This window comes from Phocoena sinus, chromosome 13 (assembly GCF_008692025.1).
Source record: "Phocoena sinus isolate mPhoSin1 chromosome 13, mPhoSin1.pri, whole genome shotgun sequence".
NCBI lineage: Eukaryota > Metazoa > Chordata > Mammalia > Artiodactyla > Phocoenidae > Phocoena > Phocoena sinus.
The window spans coordinates 6,234,274-6,249,125 of NC_045775.1; the positions used below are offsets into that span (position 1 = coordinate 6,234,274).

Below are 14,852 nucleotides of genomic sequence, written 5' to 3' on the forward strand. Positions count from 1 at the left end.
TTCAAACAAGTATGCAATGCTCTAAAGAGGGCAACCCTTGGAAACCAGACTTTCAGGTGCAGGGCTACCCATCCCAGGACAGCTAGAAACATTCACTCATGAGCCCTTGCATTCCAAAGCAGAAGATTTAGGGGTAGCAATACCTGATATACTAAAGTGCACTTGTTCATAAGCCAACCATGTGAAGACAGACGGAATGTCTCCAACAATCCAAAAGGTGACCATGAAGAAGTGGGCTTACTCAGATCACTTCCGGATTGTTCCAGAAAGTCCGTAAGCACCAAGATGACAAACCTTCTAACCATGACAGCTACCCAGAAATGGCCTTGGCTGCCCTAGCGAAGGGAGCAAGCTCTCCAGCACAGATGTGTTCATGCAGAAGCCAGAAGGCCATTCACCAGAGACTCCCGTGAGGGTTTCGTTTCACACAAGCAGTTCACACCAAAGGTGCGATGACCATGATCGCTAACATTTACAGAGTGCTTCCCACCCACGAGGCTCAGCAATGCAGATGAAGCAAGGTCCAAGCCACTCACACAGAAGCACAGCTCAAATCTAAGCTGATTCCTGAACCCATGGTCTTCACTGCTAGACTCTTAACACACGAAACCCGTTTGCTTTTTCATCAGCTGCATCAGACCCTGCCCATTTCCCCTCTAGGCTCTGCAGCTCGAGGGCTCACAAAAAGTCTGGCCATCAATCAATACTTATTCAAAGGGCGAGCCTGCCCTGCTTCCCGCTTTCCTTGCTTCCTTAACTACAAGTCGCACTTCTGCTCTGGGATGCCAGGAAAATTTATCCTTCGAGATTCTGGCTCAGACGTTACCTTGCCCTGACCAATCCAAGCCCGAGTTACGGCTGTTTTTCCCTAGATGATGCCGGCATGGTGGAGCCTGCCCTGCCCTCCCACAGACGAGCTACATTTACTAGCCCTCACCCCACCCGTATCCTTGCTGTGACCTGTGGCCACGTGACAGAGCTCTGGCAAAAGGAAGCACGGTCAAAGTAACACGCGTATGTGCCACTTCTGGCCCACACCTGCAGCCACAAGGGTTCTTTCCCCCCTTGTCTGCTGGAGGACTGGAACCTTCTAAGCTCTCAAGGTCTGGCTGCCAGACCAGCAGCAGTAACATCACCTGGGAACCTGTCACACTTGCAAACTCGGACTTAACTGAATCAGAAACTCTGGTCATAGGGCCCAGCAACCTGTGTTTTAACCAGTGTTACAGAGGATTCTCATGCAAACTCACGTTTAAGGACCACTGCTCTCAACAAACCAGCCTCAACTGCAATCAGGCGATAAGGCCCCAGGTAGCAGAACAATGTGTTGGAAGGAACACTGGTCTCTGTAGGACCAGGTGAAGTGGAACTATCCACCAATATGACCATTTACATCAAAACTTATGTGAGAAAACAAGTAGTCTATTACCTTTAAAGGCCCTGACTGGGCTTCCCTGGTGGCGCAGTGGTTGAGAGTCCGCCTGCCGATGCAGGGGACACGGGTTCGTGCCCCGGTCCGGGAAGATCCCACATGCCGTGGAGCGGTTGGGCCCGTGAGCCATGGCCGCTGAGCCTGCGCGTCCGGAGCCTGTGCTCCGCAACGGGAGAGGCCACAACACTGAGAGGCCCGCGTACGGCAAAAAAAAAAAAAAAAAAAAAAAAAAAAAAAAGGCCCTGACTTATTGTTGGGACTCCCTGCAGCAGCTTTATCCAAGCTAAGTCCACCTGACACACCTTTACATGCTGTGCAGATGTATCAGTCTTTCTCTTCCCTCTAAGACTAGAAGCTCAGGAGCCAGACCAGCTCTCACTCATCTTTGCATCCCTCCAGGGCCTAGAAAAGCCCTGGCCTATACCAGGTGCTCGATGAACAACAATACCTACTTACCCTTTTCCATCTTTACTGCCAAAATGGTAATTCGTAATCTCTAAAATTATACCAATAAGCCAGCAACTTCCTTTTATAAAAATGTTATAAAAGTAACAACACTCACTATAGACTAAAACTTTCCTACTCTACGATTCTCAGAATGATGTCCATTTGTCAAAGGTCTGTCTTCGGCACTGCTACTACCTCGTTTCCTTGGGTCCCAGCGCGAGAGAAGGCTCTTAATTTTGATCCAGTCCATCTTCCCCGATATATAACTTATACTGATACACACTTGCTTTTCCCTGGCTGAACCTTGCCCTGCTGCTCACTGTTTACTATCCAACATAAAGATAGCTAATCTCCTTGCTACCCACAGTACTAGCCCAGCCAGGGAGCTGGTCTGTACTGACATTCGCCTTCATTTTACAACAGCTGAAAGGTGCGTTTACCAAATCTGGAGTTAGGGACAAAATGGGCAAAAGCAATTTAATATTTCCATTATTTTCCAGAGGTTCCTGCTTTCAATAAAATCAATATAAGAAGGAAAACAATCCACGACCAGCCTTCTGGCACTATTCTAATCTATTTTGTCTTTGCCGAAATGGTCCCAACATCCTTTTGTCTTTAATATTCCGAGCAGGATTTTTTTCTAAATCGACTCACGTTTCCTACCAAATGCCACATTCCTAGCAAAGCTACTGCATCAATCGTTTCATAGTCCTATGTGCTAAAACTGAGCCTGTGCCAAAACCCTACTTGGGACAGCATACTTATTTCCCCGTTAATTTAGATTCCCTATACTTTAAAAAAGAACTCTAACTCTTTAGAAATGAATCCTTCCAATCCATAAGGAAAAGTGTAACAAATACCCAATGATACCGACAGTACCCCAAAATTCTGTTCTTTGATTTTGACTAGTTTATCAGAATTTCCATTCAAATCTAACGGAAGGCTGAAGCTCAATGCTGTGATGCCAAATATACCAAGATTTTCCTTTACTATGTGGCTTTTAAAATATTTTCCAAGAACAAAAGGAGAAGATGTAACTAGTCTCATACTACAGGAAAGCTACAGGGACCGCATAGAAGGATGACAATCTTAGACTGAGGACACTTAGCCATCCCCAAAGATACTAAATACCAGCCAAAGGGTACTTCTTTCTACCTTGTCCTCTCGGCTCTACGCAGACACCAAAAATCTTCGTCACTTCTATCCTTGGTAAGCAGCTCACATGAACAGCTGTGCCAGTCCCAGTATTAGAAAAGGCACCCTAACACCTGCAGTGAAATGCACTGTAGATTAAACTTAAACTCCAAAGCCTGAACAGCTATCACAAGATAAAATATGCTGGCCAGAACTCAATGTACACTTTAAAAACCTGAAACATTGGGAGGGGCTTATAGGGCAATCAAGACCTTTCCAAGAGACTTTATTCTCTATTAGCTAGACATTTTTTTTTTTTTAACATCACACCCATAAGATAGCCTTGACCACTTAGGCCAGTTAATAACTGAAATACTGGATCTGCAAAAAGAACAAAATGATAGCGGTGTGAAAGTCCAACCTTCCCACTTTAATGGGATATTAACTTTCAAGATTATTTCTAAGGTGTGACCCTCTCCTAACGACTAGAACTAGTCAGACAAAATTTAACCTGAAATCCTGCTGGCCAGTTTAAGGACGAAATTACTAAGTGACGAAATACAAGAATTACATCTTCAACAATCCCATGACATGGCTCCCAAGCCTTCTGCAGCCCTGACTGTCCTGCTATGGTTATAATCGGGTCTGTCAAGGCTCCTCCGACATCTCAGAAGAGCACAGTGTTCTTCAGATTGGAATGACCACCACCAACTATAATAGAAACTGCTACCTACTTCCTGATGGCCAATAAGCTAAATCTGGCCTAGCTATGTTGTTTGGGCTCAAAAAACAGAAGACTTAAGAAAACTTCAGCCAAAATTTTAAAAATCACAAATTTTCACCAAAAACTCCAGAACTCCAGCTTCCCTTGCAAAATCAGCTTTGGTAACCACCAGCAAATGTGAGGGGGGCTTTGCTTTTAGCCTGGGCATGGGATTTTCACGTGGTCATGCTGTCCATATCTCAAAAAATGGCCGCATCTACATTCATATCCATTCATGTTCCCTGCCCGGCAACCTCTAGCCATGTGAATTTGGAATTTATGTTGGCATTAACTACTTCACCTAACCCATGACCTCATCAGGTAACAACATCTTACAGTAAACAGAAACTCCCATGATTTATTCATAAAATTTAATCCTGGTCTCAGGCAAGTCTCCTTCTATACAGTTAACTTCGAGAACTTCACCGCAAGTCTTCACATTTATCTTTGAAATTTGATGTTGTTAAATTAGATACATTCAACTCAATCACTATTCATTGTGCACCCAAAGGACGAGCGGTTTTGAAACTAGTGGTTTTGCAAAAGGCAAAGCCTCTCTCTCCAGTTTTAACAAGGTAAGTATCACCTGAATGTCTTTCATATGCTTAGTTTTACCTATAATCTACCTTCAAAAAGAAACTGAAAGGATTCAGAATTTTTTGTCTGTATAAGCTGGGAGCTATTTATTTTAAAATAACATGTAACTGAGTAGCTTAAATATGTCTAAAAGTATATATTGTCCAGAACTCTGACCTTCCACAGATATCTAGTTTGGCACAGAAAACCTCTAAAAACTAAAAAAGTTTCTATGGGATTATGGCTTAAGACAGAAAGTATGTGGCATCTCCATCCGATGCCAAGACAGGAGCAAGGCGAGCTGGTCAGAGGCCCAGACGTTCACGGAAGAGGGAGGACCCTCTAGTTGGCAACTGGGCTGCCCCTGGCTTCCTCACTCCACAAGGACACAGGCCGCCCGGGGAGGATCCCCTGATGACACCTGCTGCCGGCCAAAAGCCAGGCTTCCCCGGAATGGCCGGCTGGGGGACAAGGGGGTGGATCGGCAAGGAGCCCTCTTGCAGGGCCCCCCCACAGGGCTGTAAGGACAGCCCTTTGTTCTTTCTGGAGAAAGACAGTTCTGCACTCTGAAGGCTTTTTTTCTGAATAGCTTGATAACAATGCTGATAGAGCTTCTCTTTCCAGTTACCCCTTATCACCCAACAGTGTAATGACAGTGTAATCGTCTAGCTGGGGATAACTGGTACCTCTCACAGTTATCTTCATTTTCCTTTGAATCCTCAGTCACATTCCTCCAAAATTCTTCAATGCTTTGCACATCTCCTTTTAAGTAACCCTCCTGAGGAAAATGAAAGTCAGCCAGAAAGGTTTACACAGCTTCCTTCTAACCCACGGAGATGTACCGTGCGGCCCTTCACGCAAACACTCACATCAGAGGCACCCCGTAACTCCCGCGGCTGTGCAGCTAGGAGGAAGCACAGCAGTGCCCACACGGAGGGACCGGGTCACGGTGACCTGACCCGGATCTGCGGAGCTCGGCCAGCTGGGGAGCCGAAGGAGCTGCAGAGACAAGGCAGCACCCCATCCAGGGAGGGGACGCCACTGCTGTCCTGACCCCACGACCAGCCTTCCAGCCGGGGAGGGTGTGGGTGTCAGCGAAAGACGCTGGAAAAGTGAAGTGTCCCCGGGAAAAGGATCCCTGAGAGCCCCTGGCGCAGGGCTGCTCAGAAGCTGGGCACGGGTACCACCCCAGCCGGGAGCCTCCGCCTGGCCGCCCGGCCAACTCCTCTGGTAGCTGCTGCCTTGAAAAGTGTGAGAACCACTGCATTAAGCTGCAGCCACCTTCTCCTCTGAATCCCGCACGGCCAGCACACTGTCCCCACACGCCGGACACTCCAATGCCTGCAAAATGCATCACGGCAAACGGGCACTGCACACCCTGATGCACCCGAGGGATGTACACACCGTGTCCTCCACAAGCCCTGGAAAAGCAGCTCGGCAGCTGCGACACCCAGCACAGACTGAGCTCTGTGTGCTCGGCCCTCTGCCGGCAGGACCCCTGATGCCAACCTCAGTCCTGCGGGAGGGGCCCTCACCCACCCCGGGATACAGACCAGGAACCTGCCGCTTAGGAAAGCGTAGTCAGTGCCTGGACCACCCCGCTAATCAGTGATGAGCGGAACTTTAGCTGGTCTGTGCTCCCACCACGCGAGCCGCTCACTCCGGACGCCCTCCGTGCCCGGCGGTGCTGAGCGCGAGAGAGGCAAACCTGAGTAAGAGGCCCCGTGCCTGAGGAGTCTACACCCTGGCAGGGAGGCGCGCGAAGTAAGCAAAAGAAATGAAGTGCTGCAGGTGCCATCAGAGCAGGGAAAGCCGAGGCAACTCCCCCGAGGCCCCGACTGACAAGGGCAAAGGCGGCCAAATCACCGCCAGTCAGCGGGGGTTCTCGGACCACCACTTCCAAGAGCGAGGAGGATACACACCCTTGACAGGCAGCTGTGGAAAGGGGCAAAGACCCCCAACGTGTGCCCCTTACCCACCTCCTGAAAAAGCCAGACCGAGGCGATGCTGGGCTTTTGCTTGGAAGACACAGGAGAGGCTGGGGGAGCCCAGAGCGAAGGACAGAGGTTGAGCAGGATGGCTACCTGTCTGTCTTCTCTTCGAGCTGCTTCTGCAGCGCCAGCCTCACTGCAGAACCGCGGCAGAGGTTCGAGGAACAGCTCCTCGAAGGGGCTCCGCCGGGGATGCCCACAGCCTCAGGCAGCAGCATGTACTTACCTACCGCTTGTGCCTCCATTAGAGGCGCACAAGTGGCCCCATGGGGAGTGACGCGCCACTGGCAAGGGCGGGGCAGATCTTTAAAAGCTTCATCCAGGAGGCATAAGCTTTAGCAGAGTATTGCAAAATATGGGTTTGCCGACCCAAAGGAATGTGGAGGGGGTTCCAGGCAGAGGAAATAGTCTGATCAAAGGCATGGAGTTAAAAGATATGGAAACGTATTGGGGGAACTTAACTGGTTCTGCAGGTCCTTCGGGCAGCAGACCAGGACTGCACTTCCAGCCCAGCCCAGCCACTGCCACGTGCATGGGGGCTTCTGACAATTTCCCGCTCCTCTGGGGAGAGAGTGTTGGGTGTGTGAGGGGTGGCCAAAGTAGGGGCAGGGCCCGAGTAACAGAAAAGGAGCTGGCAGCCATATTCGGGAGGTTCTAGGCCTCTCCTGTGGGCCAGGGGTTCCCAGAGATAAAGCAGGCCTGAGAATGCGTGGGGCAGGGCCTCTCACAGGGCAGGCCTCTCAGCCCAGAAGGACCCCAAAGTTAGACTTCTGACACTTTCTACACATGAGGTTACACAGGCAGTCACTAGAGATCCAATGACAGGACTGGAAAGGGACATGGACATCATTCAGCTGAAAACTGGGGGCCGCACCGCCTAGTGTGCACTTAGGAATTTTATTCTTCCCGTACATTGTGACTATATTGTCAACAGCACAATTACACTGCATGACCTTTTGGAGATTACAAGTCAATCGGTTAAACGCAAACATTTAAAAAATGCATCACACTTTGATAACCTTTTAGTAATATGGAGAACCTTAAAAAAAATGTGGCCAGGTAGCTCTCTACCTCTGATGGTAGGAGAAGGTGGGTAAGAATGAGCCCGCTTAAAAATGTGGGTTCCCTGGCCCTCACTGGGTAGCTCTGGGTAGAGCCTGGGAATATATAACAACAATCCCACATGATTTTTGATACAAGTGGTCTCACAGCCACACTTGAAAAAGCACTGCAAAGGGCAGCAGGGAAGCTGGGAAGAGGTTTAAGCGAGAAGTAACTAATCAGTGTTACACAGTTTGCGCTGGATGTGGCTATCGGTGTTGCAGACAGAAGCCTGATTATAATGGTGTAAGAGTGAGCAGAGATCAGCAAGATGCAACTGTTCTTTCAAAACGTGTGACTGAGAAGAAAGAGACAGAATAAGGATGTGCCTTAAGGGCCTGACAAAAGGTGTTTTATTTGTGTTCATCACGTAGAGAGATGAGTAACACTGTAAAGGACATGTCAGTAATCACAACGTCCTGCACAGGGTTTCCACGGCCTCCAGACCCACTCTCCACTTTCCTCTGTGCCCCAAAGTATCAACTTGCCCTCTGAAGGAGGCACCAGCAGGAAAGAGAGGATGGGAGGGAGTGGGGTGTTCATCTCCCCTCACCCCCTCCCTCAAGGCCACCGCAGGCTGGATGGGTCCCTCGTTGGGGGCCACAGATGCTCCTGACAGGAGCCCCTACAGCTCCCCTCGTGGGGTTCTGACCCCCTTAGGGCTCTGCCCTTCCTTCCTCTGGCCCCTCCAGGCCTAGAGGAGCTGGTCCTGGGAGACCACCCTACTCCTTGCCGATTTCCCTAAACCTGCCCATATCTTAGTAAATGGTTCTTAAAGTCTCCTTGGTTACCTAGTTCAATCTGTCTCCTACCAGAACCCTGCCAGATACATACAACATTAAGCAGAGTGTAAATGCCAGCACAGTGCCAAATCCAAAATGCTACTGTGGTTCAAATACAACAGCAGTCACATCGGATGGGATTCAGGAAAAGATTCATCTGCAAGGTGCACTGGATGCGGGCTTGGAAGAACAGTGAGGCTTCTGATAAGCAAAGGAGGGGGGCACATCATTGCTGCCTATTCAGATCTACTGAATCCGAATTCTATCTTTCCACACATCAGCTATCCCTCCCCTTTTCCAAACCCTACACGTTTACCAAAGCAGGACCCACGTCATTTGTAAAATCATTAAATGATCGCTCTGCTGGGGGCCCTGTTTACAGGTTGTTTTATTTTAAAGAAGTCTTGCCAAGTTCTATCATCGTAGACTCCCACCTGTTAAATCGACTGCAGGCAAAAGCTGTGTGTGAGCTGTTTTGATTATTTCCCTGGAAAGTCAGCCCTGATGGGCCACAGTAAACACAGACTAGGGTTATTTGTACCTATCGAGGCAGTAATAACACAAGAAGCACTTTTAAAGCAGGGGACAAAGAACTCTTGAACAGTGAGGGAGCAGAAAAACCACTTTTGACTCCAAATTCAAAACGAGATTTTAATCCTACTTTAATCACTGTGTGGGGAATAGGACTGAACCTGAGCCTGGTATCTCCCTTCCTAAAAAGGAAGTCCTAGAGATTTAAAATGGAATATATGTGAACAGATGTTAACTTCCCAAAAGGAAAATAGAAGACAAGTTCCAAATATTTCATAATTTGTAAAGAAGAAAGGAACGTGCAGCAGATGTATACTAGGAGCCAGGTACTTTACATAGATTATGTATTTTAATCTCCACAATAATCTACAAATAGCTACTATTTATTATCTTTATTTTATAGGTGAGGAAACTGGGCCTTAAAGAAATATACAGTAATTTGCCAACGAGCACAAGGCTGGCAGAATCTGGTTCCAAGCCAGTCATCACCACAGCACGACGGCTTCCTACCGATGAAGGGAAATAGACACAGGGAAACCGACATGGACTACAGGTTAGGGCACGCAGTCCTTTGCCTCACTGCCTCAGATTACCCACAGAGGCAGTTTCAACTTCAAAATTTATTAGCCCCTTTTCCTCCCCTGAGTTCATATTTATATTCCCTCCAACTCGGTCCAAAAAGAATTTGAGGCAGCTTGATGAAACAAACACAGAATCATGGAATTTTAAAACTAAGTGCAACACACATTTTACACAGGGGGAAACTCATTTATGTAAAGTGACATTTCTAAAATTAGTTAACTGACAGGGCCCAAAATACAGATTCAAGATTCTCAGGCCCATATGCCTTCCTGATGAAAAGGAATCTTCCACAGCAGATTGCCTTAGTATGGCAGGGCTCTCAGTATGAAGGCCGAGGCTCATTACGGCTGTAAAAGTAGACAGGTGCGACAAATGAGTTAGATATTTGTGTCCAAAACCTAAAGCATTCAATGGCAACTTTAAAACAAAACACACCTTTGATTTTCTTGTTTGGTTGCCATTCACCTTCTGCTCCTAAAAGTCATTATCTTCAAAAGGCTCAAAACTGAGAACGTCATTTATTTCTTCATCTATACAACGGGGTTCATCACAACACAGAATTGTAAGAGGATTAAAGCAGTTAATGTTCTAAACTATTCTTTTCCCTAATATATTATTTCACTTCATTGGTTGTCTACATGGCATGGGGCGGGGGAGAATATACAGCAACCTATCAATCAACGAAATGACCAAAAAGCAGGAAACGAGGATTCTCCCTCTGTACGCACATGGCTTTCCCCACTCCAGCCATCACCACCAGCACTTCAGTGTTGGGAAAGCTCTTCCTCTCCACCCTGTCCTCCAAAAATACACTGGCAACCTGCATCTAAAACACGGATCTGTCAAAATGATTTGCCACATGTTCAGAATGGAAATTAAAATGGACCTTTTACTCAAATGCTTAATACCATATGTACATACGTATTAATACCATACGTACCTGAAGCTAAAACACTTCAGGACTTGAATTTTATCTGACTTCATAAGGTGTTGTGAGGACTCAGGAAAATAATATAACGCATGTGAAAGAGATTTGAAAACTGTAAGATGTGACCCGTGATAATTATTACCTGACTTGGCAGGATTGGTTACAACAGCTGGTCCTTCTTCCTCCCCCTCCAAACCTTTCCAAGTATCTCAAGTCTCCCCCTTGCCCCCTCTCCCCACCCCAAAAAGTTCAGCATGTTATCTCTAAAACAAGGACCCTGTCCCCAAACAGGACTGTTCGATGAGGCCAGTCTCATCCCTCACTGGCTGTCGGCCAAGTATGCCATCCTGGACATCACGTCACCAGGGAATCTTACTCCAATTTCATAGTAATTACAGCGTCAAGGGAAATAAGGAAAGAAAAATGGTTTGACAGGAAAGGAAAGGAAGGGTAAAGAGAGGGAGGAAGGAGAGGGCTAGAGAGCCCCTCAGTCTGATAACTCAGAAGGGAGGTAAGTCAAATGCAATAGAACATATATGTTCAGGTTAAAAAACAAAAACAAAAAACCTCTTAAAAAAATAGGTTGATCTGGACACAATTATTCTCCCTTGTTTGGTATTCATGTTGGGGTTTTTAAAAAATTCACCACATAGCCAACTAATAAAGAATACGGTTCTGTTCAATGACATCTGATGTCTTCTCGATAGCACATTTGGCCCTTGTCTCTCCCTCAGTCCAAATCCCCACAGATATTCCTTTAATGATAACTAACCGCCCTAGAAATAAAGTTGCCTGGAATGCAAGGCCTAGAAAGGGGAAACATCAGATGCTAAATATTTCCCATCTTAAAGCATCATCGAACCTCACTCAATACCAGATTTTATATTTTTATTTAAATGTAAGACCTACTGAACAAATACTACGGTTACCTCAAGGTCACTCTGTAATTCTCAGAAAAGATGAAAGAATCCAGGAGCCTAAGGCAGGCAAGATCTTTTGTCCCTGTTCCTTGCCTGGTCTTTACTGCAACATATTTCCTCCTTTCTCTCCTACCTGACCCTGCAACCTGCATTCTTCTATTCCATACATACCAGTACTTTCTATCATTTCGTAACTTCCACACTCACTCTAGTAAAAAAGTTTAACTATTTTCTGGCTCTAAGGTCCTTTTCTTCCTCTGACATCAAATAACTGCTTTTATAATTTCCTAAATTTTCAAAACACTGTTAATTAGTGTATACCAAATTAACACACTAAAAAGTTATATTTTCACACTTTTCATCTCCTGATTTGTCTTTTTCCTGTTGAATCACACTATTTGATTACAACTAATTCTTAGGCTTTCTCTCAACTGGGACCCAGTTATTTACATGTAACCAAAATTAATTTCTATTTTGCTCAACTTCAAAATACTGGCTCAGTGACTACTTTTTCATCCAATTTTACTAAATGACTTTTCAGTTATTCCAAGTGCTTTATCAGCAAAAAAGTCAATTCTTCGGTGCTTCAGAGAAACAGTTTATTATTACCATAAAAAGTTAAGGCTTGTGTGGTATTAATCCAATATTCTTAAGACTTGCTAAGAGAAAACAACCCAAAATACAAGTGGCTATGCAAATTCAGAATGGTCTCAAGAGAACAAAGGTGTCCAAGGTACCAAATCAAAACCTGTAGATAATAAAGGAGGAAAGTCAAAATTTTAAGTCCTGTCCCCTTCCCTTGATTCTCCTGCTTATGTCAGCACTAAAAAGAACCTGCTCCGGATTGCCGAGATTTTTAAATGAGTTTATTATATTAAATCACTTTTAAAGTCACAGGCATTATATAAATTAGAAGCCATGAGCGCAGTAGAGAAAATATTTCATCGTGATAGGGAGAGAGAAAATGAAACAGAGAGGAAGAGGGAGAAAGAGAGCATAATCCTGTTCCCTAAGATAAGTGAAAAGCTATAGGCCTATCTCTCTTGCTCTCATTGGCAAAACAATTTTTAAACAGATACCTACCCTGCATTTGCTGATACCTTGGCAGCAACCTACTTAAGTCAAGGAGGGTTGTAATACACTAAAAGGCCAAACACTGTGCTTCACTTCAGAAAAGTGAGAATTCTCCACAGGGCTGAGAAGACGAAAAACCGTAAGTTCTGATCAGTTTACTAATAAACAGAGAAGACTACTTTCTTATAGTATGCGATTAATTTCACTAGTGACACTTGAATCTATTAGCAAGATTCACATTATAACTGTAATTCAAGATGTATGGGGGATAGGTATTTACTAAGAACCAACTGAACTATAAGTAAGGAATTCAGATCTGAACAGAGGTAGAATTTTTTTATACTCATTGAACATACTTCTATTTAACTTTTTAAAACACTGAAGCACAAAGCACTTAGTGTCATAACGTTAGACACAGGGGTCGTTTCCCGTCTTGCTGCTATGAAACGGAGTCTGGACACAGAGGAATCCAGTATTATAAATGAAATCCCTGATGACATCAATGACAGCAACACATTCGGGCGGACAGTGAACCCGGATCCCTTGGAAAGTGCAAACACTTCTAGATCAAGTCCACTTGAAATAATTTTAAGCAAAATTTTCAGTGAACTACCTCTAGCCTGGGGCTAAAGCAATTATCTCTGCCCCACCAACTACCCTAAATGTCACTCTGACAAATACTCCCAAACTTTCTTTTCTGAATAAAAATGGCGCTGCTTTTCCCACACAATCCTGTTTATATCTCAGTAACCCTTAGGCCCTTCATGCAAACTCAAAGTGAGGAATTAGATGTCACTCTTCCCTACACTGTGTCAAATGCTTTTTTGGGCGGAGGGGGCGGGGGAAGAGGTGTTTCCATCTACAAGGTTGCCACTTTCTCCGCTAGACACCCTGGGATCATTAACTCAGTTTGCCTTTTCTTCCTAACCCCTGCCTGCCTTGCCCCAAACTGTTGCCTCTCTCTCTTGAATACGCCGCACTTCCACGCAAACTGTCCCAAAGAGCCGGTCGCCGACCCCGGAGCTGGCCTCCTCCACGCCACACACGTCGTGTCCAGCGCAGCGTCCACCTAGGCACGTCCATCCTTTCCCCGTGGAGTATCGGGTGCCACGCGCGCAGGGCACAGACACCCCAGCTCCCCCAAAGCACAGCCTTTCCACGCACTGTCTACACCCGTGCCCACACGCACTGGAAGCGGCTTCGGGACTCCGATCGCCGACTACGCGGTGCACGCACGCCCCGGGTCGGGCGCTGCTGTGGCAGGGAGCAGGGCCAAGCATGCACGCGCGCACGTCGGTGCCCGGTGCCCCCGCGGGCTGCCCGGGCGGGGTGGGGGCTGGGTGGGCAGCTGGGGGCGGGGGGACAGCGGGCGCCAGGCAGCGAGCGGACAATAACAAGCGGGTCGCCTCCTCCCTTCGCCCCCGCCCCAACCCGCGCCCCGGGTCCCGGGTCCCGGCTTCCGCGCGGATGGCACACGGCCGCGGAGGGGGCGGCGAGGGCGCGGTGCCAGCGGGGCCGCCTCGGGTACCTGGTCGATGGGCAGCTGCACGGCGTTGCTGAGGGGCTGCAGCAGGGTGGAGCCCGTGGTGCTGGTGGTGGCCATGGCCTGCTGGCGCTCCGGCCGCCCGCGCCGCTCGCCCGCGACTGAGCCGGGCGACGCCGAGGACGGGGAAGCGACCGGCGCGCCTGCCCCCTGGCCGCCCGCGGTAGGAGCGCGCGGGGCGGGGCCGGGGAGGGGCCGGGGGCGGTGACCCGCTCGGCCTCCTTCGGCGCCCCCACGCCCCCACCGCGCCCCCGCGTCCCGCGTCCCCGCCCGCGCCCCCGACCGCCCGCGCCCGCCCCGCCCCCTGACTTCCAGCAGCTTCCAACCGCCCCTCCCCACCTCGCGCGCCCTCGCGCCAGACAGCCCCGCGGCCCAATCGTGGAGCGGCGCCCCGACGCCCGTAGCCAATCAGAAGGCGCAGGCAGCGCCCCGCCTCCATCCCAGGCCCCGGCCCGGGGGACTAGGGGCTGTCTGGCCACAGTGGGCGGGCGGCTCGCGGGGATCGCTCTTAGGTGCCAGCTGGGGGGGGGGGGGATCTCCGCCTCCTCATCCCCTTATTCCTCCTCCCTGCCCGAGGTCGGCGGCCAGCCCACCCCGCTTCAGGAGGAGCGGTGGACGACAAAGGGGAACGGGTTGGCTGCCAGACGAACGGGCGACGTGCGGGGCGCCGTCGAGCCAACGCTGGGGGAAATTGGGAACAAAGCTGGGGGCCGGGAGGAGGAGGGCAACAAACCAAAAAAGTGACCTAGATAAGAAGTCCCTTTGTCTTCAGGATTGCTGTGGAAAAGAGCAAACTTGAGTTCAGTTCCGGTTGTGTGTGCCTTTCGGTCACCCTCAAGCCCACCTGGGCCTGGCGGGCCGCGACCGGTCCAGTTCGACGCCGCGATGGCGCCCGCCCCAGGGAGGGAGGCAGTTCTCACCTGTGCCTGCGGCGTGTGTGTGTGTGTGTGTGTGTGTGTGTGTGTGTGTGTGTGTGTCCTTAACTACCCGGCCTCTGCCGTCTTTCTCAGAACGAAGGCTCTTTCTCAGCAACTCGTCACCCCTGAGT

At 48.6% G+C, this 14,852-nt stretch overlaps 1 protein-coding gene and 1 long non-coding RNA gene across 4 annotated transcripts in view; both read right to left on the reverse strand.

Annotated features, from left to right (window-relative positions):
- MBOAT2 (membrane bound O-acyltransferase domain containing 2) overlaps positions 1 to 14,007 on the reverse strand; it is a 120,150-nt gene extending 106,143 nt beyond the window's left edge. The window contains exon 1 of one of the 2 annotated variants that reach the window (XM_032653270.1): positions 13,790 to 14,007. In XM_032653270.1, the coding sequence (XP_032509161.1) occupies positions 13,790 to 13,864 (75 nt within the window). In that variant the 5' untranslated portion in view covers positions 13,865 to 14,007. The remainder of the gene's footprint in view (positions 1 to 13,789) is intronic. The other variant, XM_032653272.1, reaches the window with a different exon arrangement.
- LOC116764560 lies at positions 8,893 to 10,423 on the reverse strand. 2 transcript variants are annotated; one of them, XR_004352933.1, is made up of 4 exons: positions 10,280 to 10,423; positions 10,068 to 10,178; positions 9,775 to 9,869; positions 8,893 to 9,686 (listed from the first exon to the last, which is right to left on the reverse strand). It is a non-coding gene; the product is annotated as an uncharacterized LOC116764560 (long non-coding RNA). The 2 variants fall into 2 exon arrangements; XR_004352932.1 differs by having other exon boundaries at positions 10,068 to 10,423.
- Positions 14,008 to 14,852: the final 845 nt, after the last annotated feature.